Source organism: Myotis lucifugus, unplaced genomic scaffold, assembly GCF_000147115.1.
Source record: "Myotis lucifugus unplaced genomic scaffold, Myoluc2.0 scaffold_202, whole genome shotgun sequence".
NCBI classification, from domain to species: domain Eukaryota; kingdom Metazoa; phylum Chordata; class Mammalia; order Chiroptera; family Vespertilionidae; genus Myotis; species Myotis lucifugus.
The window spans coordinates 556,745-570,660 of record NW_005871250.1 but is presented as its reverse complement, the minus strand read 5'-3'; the positions used below and the strand labels follow the sequence as shown (position 1 = coordinate 570,660).

Sequence of the window (13,916 nt, the reverse complement as noted above, 5' to 3'; positions counted from 1 at the left end):
AATAGGGCTTAGCACAAAGTAAATATCAACAAATGACTGCTGGATGAATGAATAAATGAATGAATGAATACTAAACTTTTATTTGACTATGTCTTATAATCAGAAAATTTCTGAACACTAAAACTTTGGATGAGAACTACATATGTTCACTGAACAGTCTTGTTCATTTTACATATTTATATTTAACTTAGCTAAACTTTCTCCCAGGGGAAAAAAAAAAATACCTTTTTCCAAGCATTGGCACCTAGCAAGTTGCACACAACAGGAGAATCAAATAAGGAAACCCAATCTTTTGGAATGATTTAAATATTTATTCATCACTTACTCTATCTTCACAGCAATTCTAGGCCTCTGCCCTTTTCAGTAGCAAACAGTGGTCTGGGAATCATCTGGGACACTTGTTTAAAATGCAGAGCAAGTACTCAGAGGCCTGAGAACCTGCATTTTTACAGATATCTCGTGTAGTTGTTGCACTAACAAAACTTTGAGAACCGTTGTGAGTAGGTTTAGGGTTATCCCCCGCCCCCATTGGAAACAAATCCTACTAAGCGACCAAAATGTGTTCCAATCCACTGGCCCTTCAATTTCTCTGAAGATTCTTTCATCCCTATCACATCTTGGTGTTATGGCCATATCAATTTCTTTTTCACCATGTGGAAGGCAGAAATATTGCATTTACCTAAAAGGTGTTCTTTCCAAGTTTTAAGAGGTTGGCTACCTACCCCTACCCTGTCATCCCAGACTCCGGTGCACTGACTCACTCTCACATGGGACCAGGCTGAAACGAGAAGACCCGGTCCAGTTCTGCCACCAGTCGCTGTGTGTCCTCGGGCAGGTAGCTCAGCCTTTCTGACCCACTGTTTCCTTGTCTATAAGTTGGGGTTGAATGCTCACAGCTTTTTGATTCAACACATGCTCTAACCGGAGTCATTCCATAGACAGGGATCATGTGTCTTCTCCGTCTTGTTTTTCTACACTCAGAAGTCATGCTTCTGTGGTCATGAATTCCATTCAGGAAATGACAAGGTAAATAGGCGACTGTAAAGAACCCCACCCCACTGAATTACTCATGACCCCAAAAAATCAGAATATAGGTTTCTCTAATACACACCCAGGTGAACTAATTACAAAAATTAAATTAAACAAAAACACTCTGGATAAGAGCTAGTTGGCCATACAAAAACTGGGTGGACCTGTGAGATTGAGTCATGAGGCCACATACCAGCTGTTAGCCTCAGACAGGGAAGTGTTTCAAGGTGGGGGTTCCTAGACCTTCCACTCTGAGGGCTGCACAATATTAGATCTAGAAGAGACCTGGAGTGTCTGTCAACAAATACTTATTGATACCTACTGTGGGCCAGGCACTGTTCTAGGTATTGGGGATCCCATAGGAAACCCCATTGACAAGACCCATACTTTCATGGTGCTAACATTTTAGTGGGGAAGAGAGAGGATAAACAATTGTCACAAATGAACCAGAGATATGGGGCATTAAGAGGGAGATAGTAACATAAGTTAGGAGGCTGGGAGAATCCCTCAATGTCTCATTTGCTTGTCCAGCTGCTCCCTTCTACACACGAGGAGGGCCAGCCAGAGACAGCAGTGACCCGGTCAAGACCAAGCTGGACAGAAGCAGAGTTGGAAGTGAAACCGGTCTTCCTACAAAGCCAATCCCTTCTTCACAGCCTCTCCCAATATTACTTTATTTCCTGGTCATTGTCTAGCTAGCCCTTAGACTCTAAGACTGAGGGAGGGAGACAAGAGCTCAAGTACTCCCTTGCTGGCCCCAAGGCACAAGGGTCCCCTTAGTCATCCCATTACACCCCAGGACCCAGAGAGAAGCCCAGGTGGGGCGGGGCCTGAATACAGTCGGCGTGTCCAGCAGGTGGCAGCAGCGAGCGGCCGCGCCCCCTGCACTGCCACCCCGCGAGCCCGCATCATGGATGTCGAGCTCTCCTATTTCGCTTTGCTCGCCTTGGAATTCGAGACCCCAGACGAGAAACTGGATTCATGAACCGGTCGCAGGGGCCCGGGCAGGGCCTCTGGCTCCCGACGCTGGCCGAAAGGTGGGTCCGGGGGCGGGTCACTGCTCTCCGAAGCCGGGCGGGGACTGCGCTGCCCCGAGGAGCCGGCTCCCCGCGCGCTGCCCCCGCCCTGCCTCCCTGTGGTCCACACCCCCTTTGGGCTCCCAAGCGGCTGGGCTGGAGTAGTTGGGGGTGCGTGCGGTCAGGCGCCGCCAGCCCTGCTTCTGCCTCTGATTCGGGTCCGAGGGCAGCAAGACCCGCGCGCCGAGACCCGGGTACCCGTGTTCTGCCCGCCTCCTCTTCCTCCCTGCTCTCACCTGCGCCTCTTAGTCCACTCGCTTTCAAGGCCAGTGGTTACAGCCCCGACTGAGAGGGGACAGCAGAGGGAGAGAGAGCACCTGAGGATACAGAGCTGGCACTGGACTGCCTTGTCGCCCCCCAGGTGATGAGTGAGGTCGGAAGATCGGAAGATTTGAAAAGCAACCGGGGCCTCCGTATTGAATGAAAGACCCAGTGCAAAGGCATCACCATGAACACGAGCAGTAAGTGGGTCCTCCTCTCCTTCGCCATGGGAACAGGGTGGGGGCGGGAGGTGCAGGAGCCTGCGCCAGGGCTGCCTGGAAGGAGGAAGGAACGCTGGCATCTGGGTGGACACATGGCCCCCAGCCTCCTTCATGGTCCTCTCGGTGCTCTCCCGCAGAGAAACAGGGGTCTGGCTTTCCATGATCATTTTTGCTGATGTTTTATCGGCTGGCAGAGCCAATTGCCTCTGCAAGGAAGGCTGCCTGTCTCCTTCTAGCAATGCCTGGGAAGGCCTCCGAAGCAGTCGTGTGGCCATTGTCTGGCTGTGGGGGCTCCGAGGAGACCTCTCTCCACATAGCTGGAAAGCCACGGAGATCGGCTGGTCCTGGAGCTGGGAGGAGCAGGGAGGCTGGCCCTCAGGGGGTGGGTCTGGGGATTGTAATATATCCCTCTCCGAGTGCCTGCAGCCCCATGGGCCCGGAGCTGCTTTCCTCACATAGCTGTAGGCTGCTTAGCCATGCCCAGAAGGAGAGAAAGAGACAAGCCCTTTGGCCAAGGCCTCTAACATGCCAGAGGCAACAACTGCTTTGCAGAGCCGGGACCAGACATTTTGCTACGAGGCTGGGCCCCAGTTGTTGAGAAATGGAGCCAGAAATACAAAGAGGCCCAGTCCATTTCTTATCACTGGAGTCCCTCAGACTGCGGGCACCCGCTGTGGCACCACCCTGAAGGGGAGGTCTGGGTCAAGTCCCCCCTCCTGCTCCCTCATCAGCTGAGCTTGCTGGGTCATTCCAGCAGCAGGTGGGGTTATTGAACCGGGGGACCCCTAGGAACATTCACTTCCTTGGGTCTCTGACTTTCCCATCAGTCTCCTTTCTGCATCCCAGATGGTCTGTAAAATGAGAGGGGTTGAATTAGAGACCCTTCAAAAATAAGAACCTACAAGTTTCTTCTAAAAAAGCTAGAGCTGAGCAACAATACCAGGGAGATCAGAACCTTCTGAGACTGTGTCCAGACCAAACCCACTATTTCCTCACCTTCCCTCCATTTCCAGGCTGTTGGCAAGGAGGAACGGAAAGAGCGAAAACCACTGTGATGGAAATGAAATATTTCTTTACTATGTATTTGTATGACTTCTCTCTGCTGCCTCCCATTGTGTATTACATGGCTGCGCGAAGCAAGCGAGCGAGGCTGGACTCGCTTTGCCTCTTTCAGCCAAAGAATGTGCCTCTTGGTTTTGCCAGCCTGGAACGGTGCTTTGGCTTCACACCAGGCTCAGGGAAAGGGCAAAATTCTGTAGACCCGGTCACTAAGGGGGCCACATGAGTGCATCTGGTGCTTTCAGGCAAATAAAGATGTGAACAGCCTGTCACTTCTCACTGTCTCCAGCAAAAACTGTATCTATCAGAGTCCTTTCTCACTAAATGACAGAACAGAAAGATGGCTCACCTTTTTTTCAAGGAGCTAAGAAATAAGGTAAAATAAGTCACTGACCTTGCCCTTTTCTCTCTCTGGAATTGTAAGGAATTCTTGTCCTGTTAGCAACACTGAGTATTCTTGAAGGAATGAAACAGAGATTTTACTTAAAAAAAAAGAAAAGAAAGAGTGACCAATAGAGTTGAATACTGCAGAAGATGAGGACTGACAAAAATGTCATTCTAGACACTTTTTCTAAGTCAGAAGATTAGTGGGAAATAAACAGAGTAGAGTGACTTGGGCGGCCTAGGGGGCTCTGAAGTCCCCATAAGAGGAAGTGCTCCCTGGGCAACACTGTAGAGAGACTGGCTCCGGGCTCAGGGGCTGGGCTCCATCATCACTGAGGCTCCTCCCAGCCCCGAGCCTGCAGGTGGAGAGAGCGGAAATCAGACCTCTCTGGAGTGAAGGTGTGGCAGGGTCCTGAGGACATAGGAACAGGGTGTTGACAGGACATCTCTGGGGCGACCTGATCTAAGCAAAAATGCTCTCCTCTTAGCGATGTGACATTCTTAACCTAATCTTCATGCCTGAAATGAAGCCTCAGAGAAACTCAGCTTTCCTTTCACTTCGGTTTCCTGGGTCCTCACTCTCCCCCAGCCACTGTGCTGAGCATTTCACCTGCATGAGCACCCCAAACTCTCACACCCACCCTGTGGAATTGCATTATTACCCCCGTCTTATAGGTGAAATCTTCTAAAGGTTTGCAATACCTTCTTCAAGTCATGGAATGAATAGTTGGATTATGAACGGTTCTTGGATGCATGATAGTTTGACAGTGCCTACCGTTCCTAATCCATGGTTCAAGGTCACCACTGAAGGGGGGGCAAAGCATGAGCGTATTATTGAGTCCTAATCACTGCATCTGGGGAGGAGGAGGGGCTGCAGCCTTGGGACAGTGTGTGAGAGCTGACAGAGCTTGGTCCCTGGAGTCAGGTGGTCCTGGGTTCCAGTTCTCCTTTTCCATTTATTAGCTGTGGTCCACAGCATGGTGGTCCCATCCACAAAACGGGAATACAGGCCCTCCCTCGGTGTGGAATGGAGATACACGTTACTGTGTTGTATAAAATTCCGAATGTGGTGCCTTGGGCATGGCTGGCATCACGTCAGCGATGGTGGTCAGACTGTCGTCGGCGCTGCGGTGGCTGTTTTGGCAGTTGTCGCTGTTGGCTTCATGACAGTAGCAAGCATTATGACAATATGATCGCTCAACCTCTCGGACGTTACACCGTCGTCATAAATTGAGAGGAGTCCCAGAAGTGTGATTTTCAGGATGACACTGGATTATGAGAAAAATGCTTTGCAAACATATGTATATTGTTTTTATCAATAAGAAACACATGCCTTAGATGGCAAAAACGGGGGAGTGCTCACTCAGCGACACCTTAGTGTGCGTTCTTGTTTCATTTTTGTGCATTTTCCTTTCTTCTGAAATCCAGCTGAGCTTCAGGACAGGAATTTGAGAGAAGGGGGTAATTTTGGAGATGATGGGGTGGGTGGTGGTTCAGACCTGCAGAATGTAACAGGTGGGGTTTGGCCCTCAGAGCCCATAGGGAGGGAAAGGAGAGCTCCCTGCAGGGAGAAGACACCAAAGGCATGAGCAGGACACGCAGGGCTCAGGAGCCCTGGGGCTAACACTGAGACAGCACCTCAGAGAGCTTCAGCGGAAGGAAAGGGAAAACAGCAATTGCCTCTACCTTGGCCTCCGCTGGGTCTACCACCAGCCTTTCCTTGCCCTGGCCTGTGCCCCAACTTAATTCCAAGGATCTGTCATTTGTCTCCTGACCTACTGAGGCAGCCCACCAACTGGTTTCCCGTCATCCACTCCAGCCCCTTCCATTCTCTCCATCCACCCTCTACATCACACTCTGCTTAAAATTTGGATCCTGCCCTGGCTGGTGTGGCTCAGATGGTTGCAGCTTCATCCTGTGCACCAGAAGATTTCAGGTTAGCTTCCTGGTAAGAGCACATAACTAGGTTTTGGGTTCGGGGTGCAAACCAGAAGCAACCAATCAATGTGTCTCTCTCACATTGATGTTTCTCTCTCTCTCCCTCCTCCATCTCTAAAATTATTATTTTTTTACAAATGCTCATTGCTCATTGCTCTTAAGATGTGAGAGGAAACCCCTCAGTGAGACCTGCAGGTCCAAAGTGGCCTGGCCCGGCCTTGCTCACAGCCTATCTCATCCACACTGCACCACCTCTGTGTTCCCATCCCATATACCTCCTTCCGTTCTCTCTAGCTCCTGCTCCTTGCAACCTTGCATGTGCTGTTGCTTTCTCCTGGAAAGCTCCCCCCTATAGCACCAAACCCTCTGCCCACTCCCCCTCCCCCCAGCTGGTCTCCTTGCCCTCTAGAGCTGGGGAAGCCCTCCCAGCTCCCCAGCCCAGCTAGTATGCCCCTGATGTGCACTCTCCATGCACCTTGGTCCTGTTCCTTCAGAGCCTCAAGTCTGTCGTCACACACATCCAGGTCATTTTCCTGAACCACACAGCAAGGAGGGAGCTGACCCCAGATCCCTTGCTCTCACAAAACCCTAGAACCATGTGGGCACCACCATCTGAAGTGCATATTCTTAGGCAACAATAAGTTTTTGGTTATCCCCTGTCAGTGTCTCCCATTCCCACGTTGGCCCAGGATTTCCAAAGCCTCTAGGTCCAAAGTGAGGGGAGACTGTTGACCCCAGAATGCTAGAGCCCCTGAGCACCAGAGTCATTTCTGTGTCCCATAAAATGCTGTGTTCTTTACTTGGGTCAGAACTCGCAGAGCTCCTGAAAGCTATGGCTTTCCTTGGTACAAAACGCAACGCTGGCTCATCCTTGAGGTTGAAGCACCATACATACCATGTACAAGGGTGCCTGGAGTCATCATCACCTTCCTCCTGCCCTCTGACCTCTTCCTGGGTCTCTATCATGGACTGGCATGTCAACAAGTTTTGTTGAAGAGAGTACTGAGGGGTCATACAACCCCCACAAAGATGTCATGGATAAGCAACACCATCCTGGGGTGGTAAGAACCTGAGCTCTGAATTATAGATTCCCGAGTTCAAATGCAAGACCTTTGGTGTACTCTCTCTGTGATCTTGGGCAGGATAGATCTTGTCTCTGAGCCTGAATTTTATCGCATGTAAAATGTGAGCAGTAATGCCAATGTACAGGGTTGTTGTGAGGATTAAGTGAAATAACATGAGAAACTCACTGGCACTGAGTCTCAGGGAAGGAACTGAACCTGAAATTGAGTTGGCTGCTGAGTAGAGCAAAGTTCTGCAATGATGGTATCATCAGAGACAACCCCTCTGGTTGAAAATTAGCCTGTTTTGCTGAAGGTATTGTAGCCACCACCAGGTTCTGTCCATAGGAAAGCCACAGCTTTCAGGGAGATTATTAACCTGCTGTTGTATATGGCCTGGGTTGAAAAGGGCAATGCAGGAAGTTAGGATCCTGGGTGAGAGATAATTACACTAGTTCAGGAAAAGCCTGAGGGCCAGGATTTTGATGGTTGTAAGAATAGAAATAAGGGGAAAGATCCTTTAGAAAATCACCTGATTGAGTTAATAGGATGTAGAAGAGGAGTCTATCTGTTAGGGTCCTGGCAGGGAACAGATGGGCAATTTGAAGGGTGCTAAATAGAAGGCGTCTTTGCAAGTGTTTAAGAAGGGTGTAGAGAAATAAATGAGGAGAAGCAAGGATGGTCCAGTACCAGGAGGATAGTAACAGCAGCTCATTACCACTCATATCACAACTGTCTGATGGGCAAAAAATAAAAAATAAAGGAACCCAGAGACCCAGTACGCTATAGGGTAAGGACTGCCTGGCAGGAGCTGTGGCCCCTGGCTCCCGAAAGGCAGCCAGCGCATGCACGGCAACCCCACGGATCTCCTACAGTGCTCCCCATTGGCTCAGTCTAACCAAGAGCCAGAGAGCAAGGAAGGCACATCATGGTCAGCCTCCCAGGGTACACTGCAGGGTAGAGAAGGGAGCAGAGTGGATCTGGAGAGCCAGGGAGTTCAGAACTAAAGATATGCAGCACAAGGAGCATGATGACCTTCCTCTGCTGATGCCGTTGACCGTGTCAGGAACTCTAAGAATTCCTCGAGAAAATGTGCTTTTACAAATACAAGCACATAGGATGCCCTCTAAAAAAAATTCTATATTTGCAAAACAGATAAAATAGAGATGACTGTATACTTTATAAGGACAGAGATTTAAAAACACAACAACAGTGCTTCCCAAATGAAACCATAGTTGATGAACGATTACTTGAGGCTAAGGGGGGTTAGAGGAATAATGTAAGGAACAATTGAAAAACCATGCAACAATATGATGACTATAACACATCTCTGCAAATCACAATGTGATTTCAAGAGTAGTTGTATTGCATAAAGGAAGTGATATCAATTCTGAACTCCAGCTTTCCTATCTGGCAAAAGCTTTATCTGGCTTAGATAACATCTGCCATGGTGAATGGTCAACAACTGGCTGATACCCAACATCAGCCAGATACCATTGTAAAAGAACAGAAAACAGCCAGAAGTATATAAGCACCTTTGCCAATTAAATTGTTCTCCTGTAGCTCTTAAGGGCACAGAATGGAACTAAATAGCTGGATTCAAATTCCAGTTCTGCCCTCACACTTATTGTGTGACCTTGGGCAAGTCACTTACCCCCTCTGTACCTCAGCTCTTCACCTCTAATGATAATCACAGGGAATATAATAACAGTGCCTCTCTCATAGAGTTGTTGTAAAGAATAAATAAATTAATAGTTGTGAATTGCTTAAAACAGTGCCTGGCATATAACAAGTGTCTATAAAACAAATAAAAATAGTGTATATTAATTTGCTAGAGCTGTCATAACAAAGTACTGCAAACTGGGAGGCTTAAAAAACAGAAGTGTATTATCTCACACTTCTGGAAGCTAAAAGTCCAAAACCAAGGTTTCAGCAGGGTTGGTCCCCTCTGAGGGCCATGAGGAAAATTCTGTTCCAGGCCTCTCTCCTTGGTCTACAGGAGATGCAGTTGACCCCAGAGTGCCAGAGGCCCTGAGCACCAAAGTCAATTCTGTATCCCATAAATGCTGTGCTCCTCACATAGTCGGAACACCCAGAGCTCCTGAAAGGTATGGCTTTCCTAGGCACAAAACCCAGTGCTGGCTCATCCTTGAGGTTGAAACATCATGCATATACCATGTACAATGGGCCAAGATCCCTCCTCTCTCATTTCATCAGCTTCCTCCTGTCCTCAGACCCCTTCTTTGGTCTTGTCCCTTTCTCTCTTCACATTATCTTCCCATTATGTGTGTTTCTGTGTCCATATTTCCCCTTTTGATAAGGATACCAGTGGTATTGTATTAGGGCCCACCCTAATGACTTTGTTGTAACTTGCTTACCTCTGTAAAGACTCTATTTCCAAATAAGGTCACATTCTGGGGTCTTAGGGATTAGGACTCCAAAATATAAATTTGGGGTACACAATTCTAGCCATAACATAGTATTTGTTAAGTAAATGACCCCCCCCCAGGAGAAGATTTTGTTGTGGATTGGTTTCCCCTAAACATCAGCTATTCCCCTGGGCTAGTGATAGTTTATTATTAAAACGCGTGTCACAAAGGTTATCTGCCTACTCTTGATGTTTAAACCCTAATTTCACCACCTCTGGGAACCTGAAGGGGAGAGTTCACATGTAGGAGGTCCCCAGTGGCTTGGTAGCCCCCAGCTGGTCTGTCTGCAGAAAACACACACTCCCCACCTGACCCTCCGTTCAGGTCATTATGCACAACTGTCACATCTCATAGTGTAACGGAATGAACAGTCATGGTACTGGTTTTCAATCTGCCTAGTTTCTGGGAATGTCCAATACGGAGAATAAGAATTGGTTTACTCATCTGTTCACTCAACAAATATTTACTGGCCAGCCTCTGCACTGGGCCTGATGCTGGGCACACAGCAGTAAACATAACAGACATGGCCCTTGCCTTCACAGATCAAACAGGGCCAGCTGGTGATCAGCATGACAGGACATGTTGTAATTGCCCTACACCAGGTTTTCATGAATTTGAATCATCTACCAACACTGAGAAGTCGGGAAATCAAAATTAGGATTTACAGCTTCTCTGAAAAAAACAACTGGAAGGTCTTGTATCCCTGGCTCCATTTTCCTGTGTGACAACAGTCAGTCAGTCGGATTGCTGTTTTCAGTGGTGCGGGTACTGGCCTCCAGTGTGCCACTATTGCCATCACTTCCTATTAACTTGCACAAGAGCAGCTGAATGTTTTTATGTTCCCTTGCTGCTGTAAGCATTTGAATTGTTAAACCCTGTCTAGTAGATGATCCATGTAACATCAAACACGGAGAAGTGTGTCTTCACACAGAGATGTGGAAACTGCAGCATATCTGTTAATTATTATGAAAGAAAGTCCTGACTGGAGTTAGCAATTGATTAACACTGCCATGCTATTGAGGTCCTCTTGAAGTGAGCAAAACCCTACTGCATGTCCTTATTTCCCCAGCTGAGCTATTCCCAGGAGGGAGATATCATATCCTGTTGGATACAGTTGGGCAAACAACATCCCGCCCCATCTCCCAGAGGTCAGTTTTGTTTCCAGGGGAACCTAGGAGTAGGGGTTGAGGCACAGACCGAAGGAAGGAAATTCTGGATAATTGGTTCCAGCTCTGGGCACCTTTTCCAGCCCAAAGGAAGGTGCCCTGGGAGGCTGAGCTGTTCCCGAGGCTGTTCTGGCACAGGAGACATGCCTGGTGCAGTTGAGGACATCAAGTCAACAGCTGCAGCTCCGTAACAGTAAGGGCAGTTTACACACGCACCCAGCTAAGGAGTGGTTACTGAAAGGCCACACATTGACCCCCATATGGCTACTCAAAACCTCTCCTTTGTCAAATTGGAGTTCTCCTGCTTGAGAAAGAAAGGTGAGAAAGTAGATAACGCCGACCTCATTTCTTCAGTTGAGGGCCGATTTTCTTCAGGGTAGCAAATAATTCATAGAAAGCAAAGCACCGTGCCTGGCACATAGTAGGTGCTCAAAAGATAGTTGATGAATTAATTTATTCATGCAAAGCTTGCTCTTTTTCTTTACAATGAAGGCCTCTCTAGCTCTAGACTCATTCTCCTGACCATCTGCTAAGTTGCCCACCTGGGTATTCCAATGTATTTCAGCCTAAATCTTAATAAACTTCCATTAACCTACAGTTTAATAAACTTATTCTTTAAAGAGAATAAAGGGGGAAAACTGCTTCAACATTTTGGTTCCAGTTGATTGCTAGAACCTCCATCCGCCCACTCACCTAAATTAGTCATTAGAAAGTAGGCCTTGTGCATTCCCTTTTCTCTCACTCTCCCACGTTCAGTCTGTGTCCACATCTGGTCACTCAGACCTCTCCAAAATGACCTGAAGGCGTCCCCTCCTCAGCTGCCACGACTTCCCAGTGTTGTTGACAACAGGCACAGCCACTGGAGTGAGAGTTGGGGGGGGAGGGGTGGGTGGATCTCAAGTTTGGCAGGAAGGAACGGAGCCATGTGGGCTGCTGGACAATGTGATTCCAGGCTGCATGGGCAGGAAGAGGTTGCAGCACTGCTCCGCAGAACCCTGATTAGGCTGTGTCTGAAGCATTGTGTTCAAGGAGGGACAGGGATCACGGGGAGCATGCCCGGGAAAGAGCCGCCAGAACAGTGGAAGGACTCGAACACGCCAGGGACAGGGCAGTGAAGGGGCAGTAGGGAGATGCCAGAGCCAGCCCCTCGCCTTGGTTTTGTGTTCGCCTCAGAGTATGGGTGGTCCCTTGACAATTTCACACAACGCTATTGGATTGACTCCTGGAATACAGAAGTCTCTAGCCTCTTTCCTAAGTGTGTCACCCAGCAGACAAGGGGGTCCAGACAGGCTCCACTTTGCTGCCCTGTTGCTCCCAGTGCTGTGGTTGCTGCTATGTTCTCCTGCAACAGCCCCACCCCCTCTCCTGGCAGAATTCCACGCTCTACTGCCTGTATCATTTCCAAAGCTTCTTCCTGGCATCTGCTTAATTTTGTGCAAAGCACAGGTCTTTCTCCATGGGCTGTCATCTCTTGCCCTCACCAGCACCATCCAGGCCAATGAAACAACTGCATTGCAATAGTCGAATGGCACAATTGATCTATTTTAAGCACCTGAAGTACCCTCCACCAAGTGTCAAATCTTCCCACAGCAGGCTGCTCTCGGCGTGCAGGAGTCGGGCAGCTGGAGGTCTGTCCCTGCTTTGTGAAATCCGGGGAAACAGCCCAGAGATCTGGACCCTGCCTGTCCAAGGATGATATAAGGCAACCATAAAATTAGATATTTTCACAGTCAGCGTGTGTTGTTCTGGAAGGAGAATTGCCTATCATGCCAGGATTATATGGTACAGGAACCTCAAGTGACCATAAATCCCTCTTTCAAAGGAGAGAGACAGAGCCTGGGCCCATGACATGTAGGGAGAAGGGATGTGGGAGGGAGCATTTTTGGAACAAAGAGAAGCCCAACCCACATCTGAGATGCCTTAGCCTCAGATCAATTTTTTTCCTCCTCCTAATCAAGAGACATTCTTTTCCAACTATAGCCTATCTGAGTGTAAATGTTGTATATGTATTATATTTTAATCCTTGCAACAATCCTACCTGGGCGTTGCCTGCATTCTGCATCTAAGGAAGGTCCCCGTGTTATGTTGGTTCACACCATCCTTCACAGAACTTGCCACAGTTGGTAACTGTTTTACCCAATAGCTTGTTCTCTTCATTTCTGTCTGTTATCCTCTTCTGACAATAAGCCACATGACAGCTCTGTGACAGACCTGTCTTTTTTGTTCACTGCTGAGTCCTCCAAACGCATTCCAGTGCTTCACACAGAGTGATGATTGCTAATAACAGTTTACATTTGTTGAACATTTACTGTGTACCTGGCAGAGCGCTACGCTTTTCGCAGACATAAACTCACTTGACCCTCACAAAGTCCTAGGAGGTAGACACTAATATCCTCATTTTTACAAAGGGAGGAAACTGAGGCTCAGAGAAGTCATTAATCCCAAATCTCACATTTAATAGGTAACAAAGCCTAACAAATATATGAATCGATGAATTTAAGGAGGAACATTATATTCCATTTTGCATAAAAGGGAAATGAGCTTCAAAGGCAAAGTCACCTGGCCACAGTCACACGAGCTAGGAAGTGGCGGGGCAGGTGTTTGCAATCATGTTGATCCTACTCTGAGGCCTCCCTTCACCCCTTCCTTCTTCCTCCTTTTCACTGTCCCTCCCCATTTTTCTGTGATGAAGGTCATGGGCTGCTTGCTCTTAGGGTCTCCTGTTAGATGTCCCAGCCCTGCTCTCCCATTCACTGGGGCAATGACACAAATCCCCGCGCTGCTGTATGGCGAGGTGCCAGGCACTGTGAGGTAGGAGATGCACAGGACAGGGAGCATGAACTCCGACTGCCTCCTTCCAGCATCACGGAGGGACAGAGGAGCCATCATGGGTGTTGAGCGGGAAAAGTGAAGAGGAAGACAGGCCAAATGCCTTTGGAAAACCTGGGAATACTGCATGGAGAAGACCTTGAGGGATGAATAAACTTCTGTTAGGCGGAGCAGAAGGGCAGGAAGGGGCATTCCAGATGGGCTTATTCACTCTTCTCCCAGGCACGCATTCCACAAACCCTATTGCACAACGTCTGCATCCTGGGCTCTTGGGTGGGGTGGAGGGCGAAATAAACAGATACAGAGTGTTTGGGGACATGTCAGGAAGTCCAGCTTGCCTACACTCTGGAGCGTCTGAGTAGGTGGGAAGTGAGGAATAAGGCTGGAGTTGGTGAGATCAGATCGTTGAGAGTTTTAAATGCCAGGCTGGAGGAGTATTTGTTAACAGTCCATGGCCAATGGG

At 48.4% G+C, this 13,916-nt stretch overlaps 1 protein-coding gene across 7 annotated transcripts in view; it reads left to right on the top strand.

Moving 5' to 3' along the window:
* The first annotated feature begins 1,870 nt into the window (after positions 1-1,870).
* Positions 1,871-13,916, top strand: part of ABLIM3 (actin binding LIM protein family member 3) — a 102,699-nt gene continuing 90,653 nt past the window's right edge. For 5 of the 7 annotated variants that reach the window (XM_006097433.3, XM_014463218.2, XM_006097437.3 and 2 more), the window contains exons 1-2: positions 1,871-2,066; positions 2,467-2,566. In XM_006097433.3, coding sequence (XP_006097495.1) covers positions 2,554-2,566 — 13 coding nt within the window. In that variant the 5' untranslated portion in view covers positions 1,871-2,066; positions 2,467-2,553. The remainder of the gene's footprint in view (positions 2,067-2,466; positions 2,567-13,916) is intronic. The other 2 variants (XM_006097436.3, XM_006097435.3) reach the window with 1 other exon arrangement.